At 41.3% G+C, this 15,904-nt stretch overlaps 3 protein-coding genes and 1 long non-coding RNA gene across 6 annotated transcripts in view; 1 reads left to right on the forward strand and 3 right to left on the reverse strand.

Annotated features, from left to right (window-relative positions):
- Positions 1-15,708, forward strand: part of LOC146475715 (uncharacterized) — a 37,827-nt gene extending 22,119 nt beyond the window's left edge. Inside the window, exons 2-3 of the long non-coding RNA XR_014865812.1 lie at positions 6,734-6,830; positions 15,400-15,708. This is a non-coding gene — a long non-coding RNA (uncharacterized LOC146475715). The remainder of the gene's footprint in view (positions 1-6,733; positions 6,831-15,399) is intronic.
- LOC146475716 (uncharacterized) overlaps positions 1-15,904 on the reverse strand; it is a 67,500-nt gene that overhangs the window by 15,045 nt on the left and 36,551 nt on the right. The window contains exon 1 of one of the 3 annotated variants that reach the window (XM_085115413.1): positions 3,703-3,818. The exons of the other annotated variants lie outside the window; for them this stretch is intronic. Within the exon in view, the coding sequence (XP_084971539.1) occupies positions 3,703-3,765 (63 nt within the window). The 5' untranslated portion in view covers positions 3,766-3,818. Of the gene's footprint in view, positions 1-3,702; positions 3,819-15,904 lie in introns of those variants that run through there. 3 annotated transcript variants of the gene reach the window in all.
- On the reverse strand, positions 7,460-12,727 carry LOC146475717 (uncharacterized). The gene is made up of 2 exons (XM_085115405.1): positions 11,908-12,727; positions 7,460-8,623 (listed from the first exon to the last, which is right to left on the reverse strand). Exons 1-2 carry the CDS (start codon positions 12,314-12,316, stop codon positions 8,613-8,615), a joined length of 420 nt encoding a protein of 139 aa, XP_084971531.1. The 5' UTR covers positions 12,317-12,727; the 3' UTR covers positions 7,460-8,612.
- On the reverse strand, positions 9,466-10,611 carry LOC146475718 (uncharacterized). Its single transcript, XM_085115404.1, has one exon. The coding sequence runs from the start codon at positions 10,609-10,611 to the stop codon at positions 9,574-9,576; it is 1,038 nt and encodes a 345-aa protein (XP_084971530.1). The 3' UTR covers positions 9,466-9,573.

Raw genomic sequence — 15,904 nt, forward strand, 5'->3', positions numbered from 1 at the left:
TAAAAGGTGTCGAATTGAGCAGATTTCGTACACAGATCAGTGCCAAATTTTTCAACATCGGTCAGAAGTGAATTTCTCGATTACTTTTTTTTGCCGAAAAGCTTACTGCTTCTTATGACGGCTGTTGGCTTACTGCTTTCAAGAAGTATTACACGTAAGACTTGAGATTACTGTTCATTCGTTTATTAGTTGTTGATTTGTATGGTCATCCAAGGAACAAGAAACTGCTGTAAACACGTGCTTATCTGTTTTCAAACTCTTTCTTTTTTTTTTTTTTTCAAGTTCGCAGGATAAATTTCCTCAACATCAAACTAGCAACTTCAACATAAAAATAAGCCAATAATTCGCAAAATGCCTCCGGCAGAACTTAAGATCTGAAGAGGTGAAACAAAACTACTAGCATACAAACGACAAGTTTTCATGCATGCATGTCCGCGGGAGTGAAAACAAAAATTAAGCTAAAATGACAGAAGAGATTTTTTTTATTTTACCTTATTTTGAAGTACGTATCTTGATTACAACCCAGAACCAATCCAAATGTTTCAACTCGGTCGGTCACAGTCAAATGCATCCTCCACTGTTTTATATCCCAGCATCAGTAATAGGCTTTGTTTATAGCCTAGAAACCGGTTGCGGTTTTACGGATGTGAGAAGGTATAATTTTTCCGCGTATTTTGTTTTTCCTTGTTAGATAGTCCATCCATGAAGCCGGTTGTTTTATTTGCTTCTTCCCGGCTTTGCATGGCCACAGAACTTGATTCCAAGAAGCAAAAAGCTCTTTTTCCAGTTCAACGTGAGCAAGAAAGCAGTGAAAGCTGACAGAGTCCAATATGGAGGTTGCGAAAACTGCGTAACAACTTTGCAGCATCATAACTTTCCACAACTGTTTAGACTTTCTCCAACAACAAATAACTGAACTTACGACATTTTTCGGGTACTATTTGAACCATATTATACTGGCAAAAGTGACGCGGAAAGCAGCTGAGAAAAACTTTACTTAAGTCAAACAAGTACTTACGTATCTGAGTACATATTCGTAAAGTGCAAGCTTTTTTCATTCATTCAACTGTAGCAACGCACGCAGCGCCTCCGTTTTGGCGCCTTTTTGACTTTACTATGAGAGTCATGTGATCAATATGCCGCTTGTTCCAACTTTCCCCGTCTTCTTGCAATTGTTACCTTTTCGTTGTAGAAGTCTAATTCCTTAAATGTGGGCACCGAGGATATATTCCCTGACAGAATTTTAAAATTTGGACGCCATTTTGAACGGGTAGGAAAAAAATTTCAATTTCTCCACGCGCGATCCTGGCCATTTACACGCGTGCGCGCACGCGCGTATGGCGCAATTTTTTTTCTAAAAATAGATTTTTTGGTACAACACATGGGGACAAGCCCACAAGTCAAAATGGCATCTCGATACGGTCTCCATCCCTGATTGTGGCTCCTGCTGTTATTGGAAATGCAAAGACATGAAAGCGTGAAATGGCGCATATGGTGCGTCGAAAACGTTCTTCAGTTGGATCCGACCCAATGTATTCGGTCTTTAGTAAGGTTTTCAGATCACATTAACCAAGAGAAGGTCCTCTCTTGCATTAACTGCACTTTAGGGGTCAACGTGTTGGTGTTCGGTGACAGTTTGATCATATGTCACTGAGTGCACGACGGCTCTGTTCTTCGCCCTGCGAAGATATCAAACTACAACCAAACATTCGTAGCTAATGCCCTTGTGCGACTTAAGGACTATTTTACCATCGGAACACTATGACAAGCAAAGTCGCATTTTTATTTAGCGTGTTGGCCGGTAAAATATTAATGCACGTTATCCGTCAAAGTTTCGTACTAATCATTAGATTTTTCGAAGTAAAAAAACACAGAAGATATCGTTACCGGTTACGGACAAGGGAGAGAATAGACCACTTTAAAAATGTGTTTTACCGATTATTTGGATTATTTTTTGATACTCTCTGAGCACGCATCTCAATATATATATTTAGCAACCTGAACTCATGTTGACACCTAGCTTAACGAGACTAATTTTGATTGGCCACAATATTCATGGACGTAAGTCTCTCCCTTTTCTTTCCCCCACCCCCCCCCCCCCCCTTTTCCGCCCTGTAGGGGAAACGGACAGGAAATCGTCTAGCCTCCCACGCAGTCGTTTTTAGGGGACTCGTATTACCTCCTATCCACAAACGCCTGCTTACCCAAGCGCCACATTCCTTTCCGCCGCTAAGCCAATCACAGTGAACCTTCTAAAATCTGGAAGGTTGACCTTGACCTCAGAACGCCTCTCGCGGGAACAGTGAAAAACATCACGGCGGAGACGGAAGTTGACCCAGCTTACGTGAGCTTTGAGCACACGTTCAAAATTTCTCGTTTAAATGCCTATCAACTGACTGCAATCAAAGAATTTAGGACGGGAAATGGCGATATTTTCGTCAATTTGCCGACTGGTTACGCAAAGTCGCTTTAATGTTTATCAAGCTTTGCCTTCAATCTTGTCGACCTTGTCGGTGTGGAGGAAACCGGAATATTACACGGTATGTCGGTAAACTTTAAAGATTTTGCAGTTGAAACTCGCTTTGTTGTTGCAATCTGCTCGGGAGCACGTGCAACATTTTCCACAAGGACCTGACCACAAGTTAATCCGCTCTTTAATTTGTCGTTTTACTTTCCGTTTAATAGTCTTTAATGGACTGATAAATACTGCAGATCTCCCCTTGATACCTTCTACACTCTTCTTTGCTTTCTCGAATCAAATATAAGTCTCTTGTGGCACTTCGTACAAACAAACAAATCTGCTCTAGAGTTTCCGCACCCGTAAGAGGTGATATCTTCACCGACTGTCAACTCGATCAGGCGGGGAAGATCGATTACACTTTCCCCAAGATTTTGAGTCTCCCAGCAGATAACGTCGTACAAGAAGCGCTTGTATTCACATTCGATATTTGTTTTGGCGTTTCAGCCATGACCAGCCATTCCAGAAGTGAAAAAATATATATATTCCAACTTTTAAACTCCCTCATCTCTAAAGACTGTACCAGAGACTGTACAAAGACCGCGGGAAACGGAAGCGGCCATTGTAATTAGCGACTTGATTTGATATCATCAGACAATGACTCGATGGTGATTGGCTAGGGTGCTTGGGAGTAAAACAATGGGAAAGGAATGTGGCGCTTGGGTAAGCAGGCGTTTGTGGGGAGGAGGTAATATGAGTCCCCTAAAAACGACTGCGTGGTAGGCTAGAAATCGTTCCACTTGCGCTGAAACGGCGCACAAAGACAGATCTTGTCAACTTTTTTAAATATCATGGAATTTAGAGCTAGAGTCCTTTTATCATTAATTAAACGCACAATCTGTGATTTGCTTGGAGACTGTCTCTAGCGCCAGAGAATCAATCAAATACTCAGAATAGTAAACGGATATATGTGCTCCTCAACACATTTGCGTGCTGTAACATTGAGAAATTTTGGACTGCTTACAGGAATAAACTGAATTAAAAACTACGTGTAACGCAATTTCAATAGTAGAGTAGGTTTAAGAGCTTTCTGTGAATAAAAAACGGGAACATTCCATTACTTCTCTGCACTTCGCAAATGAGTTGCAGAAAGTTGCAGCTGAATCACTTCGAAGGTTCATGCAATCCGGTTCGAGGGTTCATGCTATCGGCAATCGAGAAACCCAACTCTGACGTCTACTTACCGACCCTTCTACGAGTGTCGAAAACACTGCAATGAAGCCTATCACTTGAAACTTTGCAAACATCGTATAGGTAACTGATGGCGAAGTACAAAACCGAAAGTGATGACCCAGGCATATTATTTTGTAAGCTCATAAACGAAAATATTCCAGGAATTTTCGGATATCGGATTAAAGCAGACGTGCTGTCATGCCCTGAATGACAGAACCTATTGAAAAAAATATGCCTTCTTATCTAGACAACTGTAACCAGATCAGTTTTGTAACGATTCCTTAACTCAAGACCGCGTGATCACTCACGCAGTCTTGAAGAGGAATTGTGTTACCATACTGTTCTCAACTGCCCGAGGAAATTATTGCCCTCTGTATATCAAAAATGCGGTAACTTACAAGCCAGCTATGTGCTACTTTTTACCATAGAACCGTCGTCCCATTGTCAGATCACAACTTGTCTTACACTGTTGTTTAAAATAAAATTACCGTCCTACCATGTACATACCCGTCACCTTACAAATGCAAAAACAATAAAAATCAGGCTTTATGAGGAAGTCAAAGTAATTTTACTTTAGTTCATCTCGCGGAACAATAACCTAAGAGATTTATTTAAAAACAGCAACTATTAAAAAACTGAAAAACAATCCAAGCGAAACTTGACCTAATGTGGCTGTCTGATCTTTGGGTGGGGGATTCCCCATATCTCAACAAACGGCCACTTTGAAAATCCACGCAATAGAGATGCGGCAGCCATTTTGAATTGAATACAAGGATCTTCCGTACGAATAAAGCCGACTGAGACTCGTCAACCTGTCGTGGTGAACCTTCGGCATCCCGAACCTTTACGGAAAATGGACTTACTTACTAACACTACACGATGACAATGTAGGTTTCAGCTTCTACAAAGCTGAAACCACAACAATTTATTCGGTATTACCTATAATAAAATAGGGCTAATATAGTATAACCTAATTACAAAAGGGTCTCTCACTAAATTAAATAATTAAAGTAAAGTCTGTCTATAATCCATACGTGAATGGATATAGACAGCTGTACTGTAATAGGAATTGGGATGTTTTCTTATGATGTCTTCGAAGAACTTTGAACGTAAATTATCGTAAAGGTGACAAATGTAGTATAAAATGCAATTCATGTTCAACTTCATTCAGGTGAGAAGAAAAAAGACAAATTCGGAGATTTTCTGGGGTTTTGGGTATTGTGTGTCTGCCAGTTTCAATCCGTAATCGATGATTGTTTATTGTGTTCAAGAAGTCAGCTTTGTGACAGTCAGTTTTAAACATGGAGTAAAACTTCAATTTCTTGTTTTGTTTTATCAAATTTAATTGATATATTGAGTCAATTCTTTAGTCAAGCGTTAGTCGAACCTGAGAAATAAATGAGTTGTTCTCTTTTAAGTTTAATGCGTTTAGGTTTGATTTTTTACAGAGGTCATTATCTTTTTGCACAAGGCTCATCTGGTTTTTGTCTGCCATATCTGTTGATATGTGTAAGGATTGTTTGGCAATACTGTCTTCTGGTTAGTTTTCTAAGCGGTATCCAAAATTTGAAAACATTTAGGTCGGTTATACTTTTTTTTAGTTCTTTCAGGGGCAATCGACCGAGTTCATTTCTAAAGGCTGCGTTTGGGCATTGTTTGTTTACACCTAGAACTTGTTTACAAAAATAAATATGGTTTTTTTCAATAATATCTTTCTCCCACGAGTTATAATCATCTTTATCATAAATGCTCCAAACCTCAGAACCCTACAGGAAAATTGGGAGATATAAGGAATTAAATATTTTGTTAACAACATCGATTGGCAATTTTAGAAAATCAAGGAAGCGAAGAGTTGCACAAATTGATCTTCTGGATTTCTCCTTTAGGAGCATTTTGTTTTCCTTAAAACTACCATTTGTTTAAAATCTTACCCCGCGATAAATCAGTTCATTTAGTAAGAAATATTTCATTTAGTAAGCCAGTAAACTGTTGAGTTGCAAGATTGTTTCCCTCACATTATTCAAAGAGTGGTAGAGGCGACTGAAATTCATCTAAGTCAAGGGCGTCGAGAAAATTTTGTCTTGAATTGTTATCCCACACGAATTGTTATAATAAATTGAAGTTTTCTCATCGTGCGAGAGTTCTGTATCAGTATTGACTAGGACATTAATCCAACAGATAAGTTGAGAATGGTCAGAAAATATTGTCGGTGGTTTAACAATGAAGTTTTCTGCAAGGTGTAGCATGTTGTGGCTGACAATGAAATACTTAATCAACGGTGCTTATTCCTAATGGGGAGTGGTAAGTAATCTTCCCAAAAGAATCACCCTTGATCCTCCATTAAAATTCGTAAATCTGACTGTTCTTGCAAATGTCTAGTAAGCTGTTACCATGTTATAGATTGCACATAATGAGATGTTTTTATCGGTATTAAAGAAATTTTCGTCTAGTTTACACCAGATATAATCTGCGTGCGAAGAAATGTGAGAGGCCGATTTCACGGTCAGGAAAATATATTTTTTCCAATTTTTCGAAAGGTACGGTCTTCCTTTTTCAGGGTATTTGTGTGAGTGACCCTATGGCAAAAGACATCACAATATGTAACTGTTACAATAGATTCCATAATAACATACGCTAAAGTTACATGAACAAAAACGTTTATAAGGAGTCCCGACATATTTTCAGTGGTCTGACATTATTGAAGCTATGAGAAACTCAGGCTAAGACTTAGCTCAAAATATTTCCTTTGAAGTCGCAACAGAAGCTGATAACATCACATGACGTACATTATGTACTGACTTCCAAACGGCGGCCATATATAATTTAAAAGCATTACTCTGTATGGGCGCACCAGCCATCACCCGCCTCTCTCTCCCTCCAATCCCTCTCTTCTTCGATTTGGGGAATGCTGTCAATGCAGAATTTAAAAGGTTCAAATATTCTATAAATAACTCTAACTAAAGTAATATCCTACGTGTATAATCTCATCCGATTAACGCAGCCTTGCATTCTTATGAGGAGTGTATTCACTTTTTTTCACAGTTTAGGTGACTTATACCCCAATGATCGTACCCACTGTGGGAAGAGACGAACGAAACACCAGGAACAGAATATTCAGATTACAAGTCTTGTCCACAAGGTAAGAGGAAGCCACTTGTTTCACGCCATAATAATTTTACTTTTGCAAGGATTTTTCTCGTCGCTTTGCCCGAGTCACGTAATGCTAGAATTGACTGCTGAATAATTCCACGTCATCTGCGTGGTCTCTTAGCCAATTGGTTGTACAGTCGAACCTGTATATAATGGCCCTGTATTAAGCGGCCACCCCGTAACAGTCCTATGTTTGTCTTTCTTTGTTATTTTAACCTGTATTAAGCGGCCACCCTTGAATGGAAATTAAGCCATATGTTATTTTATGCGGTATTTTATTGTGTTTAAAATGCGATCCAGCATCACATGAAGAAATAACATTTACAAAGCTACTGTAAGCTGCTACTCGGCCGTTTAATATCGTTAAGGCTTTTCAGATGTCCGCACTGTGCTGAAGTACACTGCCATATCACGAACGCTAAAAAAAGTTTGTTTTGAATATGCTTCGGAATCGCTCTCTAGCAAGAAATTCTTCTTTAATTAGCTTGTTCTTCAGTCATGTGACATTGAACATTTAGCGTGACAATTATGAAATGACGGAATGAGATATTTTGTTGTGAACTATAAGTCATAGAAATAGAGCACTGTATACCGTAGAAGAGTAGAGGACAATATATATTTTTATGCCTTTCCCTTCCATCCTAACATGTATAATGTAATGGCTGTAATGTATGCTGGCTTGCCTGAGCTCGGTTTACTGGGCAAAGAATCAAGACTACCAGAGTTGGACCAAAATGGCTATGAGCACAGGCTCATAGCCGCTTTTATTCGAAATATGCAGTTTGAATAATCATTGATAGATACATAATCTGGCCCAGTAAAGGTGAGGGCACAGAAAACAAAACACTACGGTATGCATTAATGGAAAGCGGTTGGCCCTGGGGAGGAGGTGGGAGAACAAAAGCACGTCTTAATCCGCTGCTGAACCGAGACGAATGGCTATGGTATGATCATATTGATCATATGACTGAAACAAGCACCTAAAGGGGGCTATACGTTTTTCCAATTACTTCTTCCCCAAGACCCAGGACCACTCAATCCAATTGATTACTAACAAAGGCGGGAAAAGGCATAAAAATTCTATTTGCGGGCAAATATTTTATTTATGCCTTTCCCTTCCATCCTAACATGTATAATGTAATGGCTGTAATCTATGCTGGCTTGCCTGAGCTCGGTTTACTGGGCAAAGAATCAAGACTACCAGAGTTGGACCAAAATGGCTATGAGCACAGGCTCATAGCCGCTTTTATTCGAAATATGCAGTTTGAATAATCATTGATAGATACATAATCTGGCCCAGTAAAGGTGAGGGCACAGAAAACGCCATAAGCATCGTGAGGACGACACCGATGCTGCCCCACCCCAGGCAAAGCCAGCAGACCAGAGGAACCAGCAAAGAGCTGAGGATATTATAAAAACTGAATGAACTAGGGCAGCAGCCGCCCTTGCAAACTGTGCCTAGGAATAAACTGTTGGTGTAAACAGGAATACGAATAAACTGTGGTAATAATTGGGACAGCCGCCCTTGCTAGCTGAACCAAGATGGGAAAAGAAAAATTATGATAGTATACCACTTAATCAACTACGCACCAAAAATCATGGGAAACCACCGCCCTTGCTAGTGGCTCCTGCCCAAACAAAACAATACAACATGACACCAGGGTAAACAGCCGCCCTTGCTAACTGCTCCTGGGAATTAGTGAAAATATGTAAATACTAGCTTTGAGGAAAAATTGACAAACCTTAACCTCTTGGAAGACAGCCGCCCTTGCTAACTGCCCACTCAAAAAGCAAGACAAACATAAAAATATTACGTAAGGGCTAAGAAGACAAGCAAGGCACCCGTAAATATTTTTGGAATGCATTGGATTTCCACCGTCCTAACAGCCGAATCTGGGCATCAGAGAAACCCTGCTCTGCAGCATGTGAGGCCGCACCGATACGAAAGCTGTGACCCTTGTAACGGGAGGGGGAAAGTCCACAAAGCTGTATAGCGAAGGAAAGTTGAGTGGAAAACCAAGATCGAGTAACTGGTAACCCATCCACTGTCATAAAAAGTGGTCCTGGATGAAAACCTCGAAAAGCCAAATATTTAGTTAAAACGGTAACAGGACAACACAGCGACTGACGAGAAACAATGATTGAAAAGGGGCGTGCATTGTACTGATGTTTGTAATTCCCAAAAGTGACTTTATAAGAAACCAGGTCACCTGTGGTGGACAGCAACTTTGTGATCTGGTATAGCTGGAGGGGAGGAGATGAGGCCTGTGAAGGGATAGCAGTGATTTCACCCAACCTCAAGAATGCATAGAAGGCTAAGGAGCACATGGCCTGGAATTGACAAATTTGGTAAGGGGACCCCTGAAGCTGAGGAGCAACTAAAAATAGCCTGTGTAAAATTGGAAGGGAAATTGGTAAACGACTATCAAGGCGAAACCCCTTTTTGTGGCATCCTTTGAGCATTTGACATACATAAAAAACTTTGGTGGGGTCGGGAAGAGACATCAACTTATGAGAAAACCCAAGGGCGGAGACATAGGTATTGACAGTGGATGGGGCGTAATGCTTATCAAATAAGTATGCAATAAACAGAGTCAAAACAGAGGGTGAGATAGGTAACCCTGGAAATGGTAGCTGAAATAAATTTGCAAAAAACTGGTGGAAAAGGTTCCATGCCCGTTTGTAGGTGGGTATGGAAGAAGGCTGGAGACTGGACCTCAACAAAAAAGATGCTATGTTGGCCAATTGGGAGGCTGCAGATGCAGAGGTATCTCTGTGGGACATGGGTGCATGTAAGCCGGTGCCAGCTGTTTGAAGGTCTGCAACTGCAAACGAGACAATGCATCAGCTAATGTGTTGCATAAGCCTGGAATATACTTGGCCTTAAAGACAATGTTATTGGAGAGACAGACCAGCACCAGCTTACGTACAAACACCATCAAGTCGTTGTCCTTGCAGGATTGCTTATTAATACCATGGACCAAAGCTTCATTATCAGTAAAAAACAGAATACGTTGGTTGGTCATGTCTTTACCCCACAAGTACAAACTCAACACAATAGGATAAAATTCTAAAAAGGCAATATTCCTATGCCGCCAGCTAGATGGCCATTTCCCATAGCACCACTTTGAACCAAAAATTGCGCCAAAGCCCAGGCTACCAGATGCATCAGTGTATAATTCAAGCTGAGTTGAAGTACACCATGCATCGGAGAGGAAAAATGAAAGACCATTAAACCCGGAGAGAAAAGTCTGCCAAACGCGAAGGTCCTCTTTAAACTCCCGTGATAACCGGATAAGAAAATGAGGGGCTCGAACACCAATGGTTAGATCAATCAAACGACGCAGAAAGGCTCGGCCTGGAACCACAACTGAGCAAGCAAAATTAAGAAGGCCTGTCAAGGACTGAATTGCTTTCAGAGTGACTTTCTTACGGGTGAGGAATTCCGAAATTAACATGCGGCACTTAACAAGCTTCTCATCTGGCAGACGAGCCTCCATCAAAACAGAATCTAATTCGATACCTGCAAAGGTAATTGTGGATGCGGGGCCTATGGTTTTCTCCGGTGCCATGGGAATACCCAAATAGCTGCATAGCATTAAAAACAAATTAAGTTGATGGTGACAAAGCTCCTTAGTAGGGGCAACAATTAAGAAATCATCTAGGAGGTGCAAAATGTACTTAATGTTCAATTTCTGTTTGGCAATCCATTCAATTGCAGTACTAAAGGTTTCGAAGGTTTTGCAGGAACTGGAACAACCCATAGGCATTGCCCGGTCATAGTAATAAAGACCCTTCCAACATATCCCTAAGAGATGGTAGTCTTGTGGGTTAATAGGTATAATCCGGAAGGCATTTTTTATATCTGTCTTAGCAAGAAAACACCCAGAGCCAACAGACTTGATGAAACGAATTGCATCCTCAACAGTGGCATAGGTAACCCGAGTATTCTCAGGGGAAATTCCATCATTCAAAGAGGAGCCCTTTGGAAACGAAAGATGGTGAATTAAACGGAATTCCCCCGGAGACTTCTTGGGCACCAGACCCAGTGGAGAGACCCGAAACACTGAAAAAGGGGGGGAGGGAAAAGGACCGGCAAGCCTATGGGCAGCAATTTCCTTGCTAAGTTTTGCATCAACAGCTTCCGGATTCTGTAAGGCTGACAAAAGATTAGGAGCAGTACTGGAAACTTGGGAGCCTTCAAAATGTAGGGGAAAACCATGTGTAAACCCCGCAGACAAAAATTCCACAATTGAATGGGTATACCCAGAAAGAAAATATAATAAGTGATCAATTTTTATGGGTGTTGGTAACTGGGCGGGGAATCCCTGGGGATGGGCTAGGGCCACCACTGGGCTTGGGGGATCCACGAGTTTGGGACTTATTACCAGGATTTCTGTTGAAGCCACGAAAATTACAATGCAGAGCCCGATGTGGCCCCTCACACTTACAGCAAGTATGCTTGAAAGAACACCCTGAGCATTCCCCTCCCCTATGATATTTAAAACAGTAGCCCCTGGGGACACTAATAGCCTGATTTAGTTTCCCAGTGCCTGCATTAGACGGTGGTTTACGGGACCGGGAACTGTTCTGGGCCATGAGCCAAAGCTCCCAATGGACATTACCCCAAGGCACAGCGGTGGATGGGGACTGGCGGAGAAGACGAAAATTTTCATCGTAATAGCGCCAGTTGTGGCCCGTAGTGGCAAGGTCTTGGATAATTGACCCATATTTCATAAGGCCAGGAGCAGCCTGGGGGTGCTTGCTCGAATAAACAGCTACAAACACATGAAAGGCTGGAAGCCAGGAATCAAAAGGAGATATTTTCTTTGGCTTGGCAAAGGGCTCGAGAGTTAAGGAGGGTGCTGACCCTTCATCCAAATGCTGGAGGGTGAGTTGGTACCTCCCATTGTGGACAGGAGTGACCAACAGGGAGCCAAAGTCAATATACTGTTCCTCCCAAATCTTAGTTTTTAATTTGAGAGGGACTCTGGCGTCGGCAGGTATGCTAATGGAACTGAAGATGTCCTTGGGTTGAGTGGAAGTGGAGGAAGACAGGGCCTCACCTGCCAGGGAGGATTGAAAAGAGGCAATCGCACCCTGCAAGGACGTTTCTGCCTGCCCAACCACCCCCTCAGGAGATGATGCCACGGGGGCCTCTGTGGTGGGCTCCTGTGCCTCGCCGAGCTTCTTGGTGACTTCAGCCGTAACCGTTGCTATGATGTGCTGCAGTACACCAGGAGGAAGAGCTGTGGATGAGGCAGGCGGAGAAACACTGCCACTGATCGCAGGCAAAGCATCACCCCTATGTTCACTACCCACTCCGTCTTCGTGCACTGGGAGTCCGTCTTCGTGCACTTGACCAGGGTCACCTGCTGGTTGCTGATGACGACGGCGACGGCTTGGCACGGAGACGAGGGACTCTAGGGCCTGTTGACTTGGACGTTTTTGGCGTTGTGAACGACGAGGAGGCATCTGTGAAAGAAAAACCACAACAAAGGCAAAGAGACCCAGAGGCCTAAGGGGTATTTGATAATCGACTAGGAAAAAGGGGGGGGGGGGGGAATAAATTAGAGCAACAGGGCTCTAATCATTGTAATCAAAATAAAAACAGAGCAACAGGGGCTCTAATCATTGTAATAACATAAAAACAGAGTAACAGGGGCTCTAATCATTGTAATCAAAATAAAAACAGAGCAACAGGGGCTCTAATCATTGTAACAAATGAGACACAAGGCCTCAATGAATCATAATAAAAACAGAGCAACAGGGGCTCTAATCATTGTAACAAATGAGACACAAGGCCTCAATGAATCAAAATAAAAACAGAGCAACAAGTGCTCTAATCATTGTAATCAAAATAAAAACAGAGCAACAGGGGCTCTTATCATTGTAATCAAAATAAAAACAGAGCAACAGGGGCTCTAATCATTGTAACAAATGAGACACAAGGCCTCAATGAATCATAATAAAAACAGAGCAACAAGGGCTCTAGTCATTGTAAAAAATGAGACACAAAGCCTCAATGAATCCAAATAAAAACAGAGCAACAGGGGCTCTAATCATTGTAACAAATGAGACACAAGGCCTCAATGAATCATAAGAAAAACAGAGCAACATGGGCTCTAATCATTGTAAAAAATGAGACAAAAAGCTTCAATGAATCCAAATAAAAACAGAGCAACAGGGGCTCTAATCATTGTAAAAAGTGAGACACGAGGCCTCAATGACTTAAAGAAAACAGAGCAACAGGGGCTCTAAACAAATGTAAACATGGACAAGCATGGCTGACCAAAGGTCGCCGCAACAGCAAGTCCGTAAAAAAGAAATCGGGAACACAGGTCCCCAAATAAACATGATGCGTATAATAAAGTGTTAAATAAAACATGAGGCAAAAACCGCTAGCTACCAATAAAGAAAAGCAATGAAGGGGTGGGTGGGGAAGTACCAAATAGGAAAGGACAAACGTAAACGCCCTAAATTTACTTAGCAAGCATTGTGAACGCCTTGATAATGGCGCCTCGATAGCTGCGATACAAACTCAGTAAGGACACCCAGGTCGTATTTGATCAATTTCTGGACCGTGCGTCCGCCGGTGAAAAGCACGTCTTAATCCGCTGCTGAACCGAGACGAATGACTATGGTATGATCATATTGATCATATGACTGAAACAAGCGCCTAAAGGGGGCTATACGTTATTCCAATTACTTCTTCGCCAAGACCCAGGACCACTCAATCCAATTGATTACTAACAAAGGCGGGAAAAGGCATAAAAATTCTATTTGCGGGCAAATATTTTATATTGCATAGTACTTTTACACAATGTTACGTATATTATACCATTAAGTTGCAAGTTGGCACTGAACTTTGTTTAAATTAAAAGAGTGTTAATTGTTCTATTGTTTCCTTGCATGAACTGTTTTGTATGATACGTCATTAAAATTGACATTAGACGACGCCCTGTGAGTATTTTTAGTGATCCTGTATTAAGCGGCCACCTGTATTAAGCGGCCAGTTCCTCACTCCCGAGGGTGGCCGTTATATACAGGTTCGACTGTAATATTACTTAGCCCCCATTAAGCCGGTTTTTGTTTATGAGCGTTCATAAATTCAAGGTCAATTATTTCGGGGAGTCTAACAATAGACGATAAAATTGCGACAGAATACGATTAACGGAACCCTTCGCACCCTTCGTTCTGGCTTTAATTTTTGGAGCTCTAGTTCAACTAGCTCAACTATGAGGAACATATCAGAAGGCAAGGTAAAAAAACAAAAACAAAAAACAAAAAGGGAGTAGCTCTCCACCAGGTTTGTCGATCTGAAAGTTAAACGTAGTAAGAAAACAGACGCACGAAACATTTTGATACTCAATCTTCCAGTTTAATATCTAACTACCGAACGGTACCAATACTAAAAAAACAAATGATAATTGTATTTTTTTATTCGTCAAAAAGTAGTAAAAGTCACTTTCTGGCAGCAGAAATCATTCATGTTGTAAGTTGTTGTCGTAATCTACATTCCCAAACTGTAGCGTAAGTACCTCTAAGGCATACAGAAAGCCATATTCCTATAATGTAAACTTCACGCATGGAATCCTAACATCCACTGCGACGTTCTTGTTTTACAAAACAGTGTTACACATAACAGCACATTAAATTTTGAGATAGAGGCAGGTTACTCCTAAACTATATGAGAAAAGCTCATAAACCTCGGTGCCACCTAATACAGAGGTGTTTTTACACAGTTTATGACTATGCGGGAAAAGGAGGTCTTAGTATGGGCTACTGGAATCCAAGAAGACGATTGGGGTAGCGGCGCATGTTTTTTAGAGATAATTGAGTAACAGATAATTCTAAAAAGCGTTTAAAATACAAAGCAATGTATGGCTTTTTTTTTTGTTTGTCAAATTGAACGTCAATTATCTGCGCTTGTCAAGATCTGCTTTTCCTGCATAGTTGTAATCGCGGAAAAATGTTCCGTATTCTTAGGCGCCACCCATTTGAATCCCGAGTTTCGCAAACCATCTCGACAAGCGCAGAACATATGCGCAATAAAAGTAAAAATAAAGTTTTCTATTGTCACAAAACAATATGATATCAAAACCTATTCTCCTAAGATAAGTCGTTGCAATTGATCTACCCTAAATATATACTTTAGGTTTCATTAGGTCATGCAGCAAAAGGTGTCCAACTCCGTTCGTTAAATTTCTGAAGTGGTCGTCGTCTCAAGCTAATAATGCATAGCGATTTGTAAATAATAGTTTGGTGTTAAAAATACTCCAATACTTCTAACACCTTTCCCAGAACGCCTTAATATTTCTAATCGTCGACCCAGGTGTAAAAGAAAAAAAATATCTCAAAACAACATCTATTTTTGCGCTCCACGAGCACTTCAGTATCCCTGAAGATCACATTAGAAGAAAGTGTGAACTAACTGACGTTTCTTTCAGCATCAGCTGATCTTCTATAATCTTAGCAGCGTCATCCCGGCCCAGCCTACGTAGTGTTTCAGCCAGTTTACTGGGGGGGTAGTCGCGAGTCTCCATTACTGTTAACAGTCTGTCCGTAGGGGAAGCAGGGGGTTTGAGGTATTCTAGCCAGCGAATGTGCTTCGTCTCCAAGCCAAGATCTTCCGCCAATTGCTTCCAGTTGGCTGTAAGATGTGGTGGATCAAGGAGAAAAATAAGCTCATTACGTATTCTTTGTGTCAGTGAGTCCGTGAACTGCAAAGGCTCAAAATCAGACGAACAGAAGCCGGAAGACGTGTCTTTCGTTTGGGATGGAGACGCAACAGGGACTCTTGTGCATGCGTCAGGTGGAACATAATTTACTGGGAACGACGATTTTGTGGGATTACCAAATGAAACTGCATTCAGTACATCAGCGAAAGCATCACCTGCAGAAATTTTCTGTAAGAGAGACCAGCACGAAAGGTTAAACTGTATTCAGGTATCGAGCCTTGGATTGATCGATGGATCGAGCATTGAGTCTGTAAAATCAATCAATCAATCGATCAATCAATCAATCAATCAATCAATCAATCAATCAATCAATCAATCAGTC

Source organism: Pavona decussata, unplaced genomic scaffold, assembly GCF_977016875.1.
Source record: "Pavona decussata unplaced genomic scaffold, jaPavDecu1.1 SCAFFOLD_83, whole genome shotgun sequence".
NCBI classification, from domain to species: domain Eukaryota; kingdom Metazoa; phylum Cnidaria; class Anthozoa; order Scleractinia; family Agariciidae; genus Pavona; species Pavona decussata.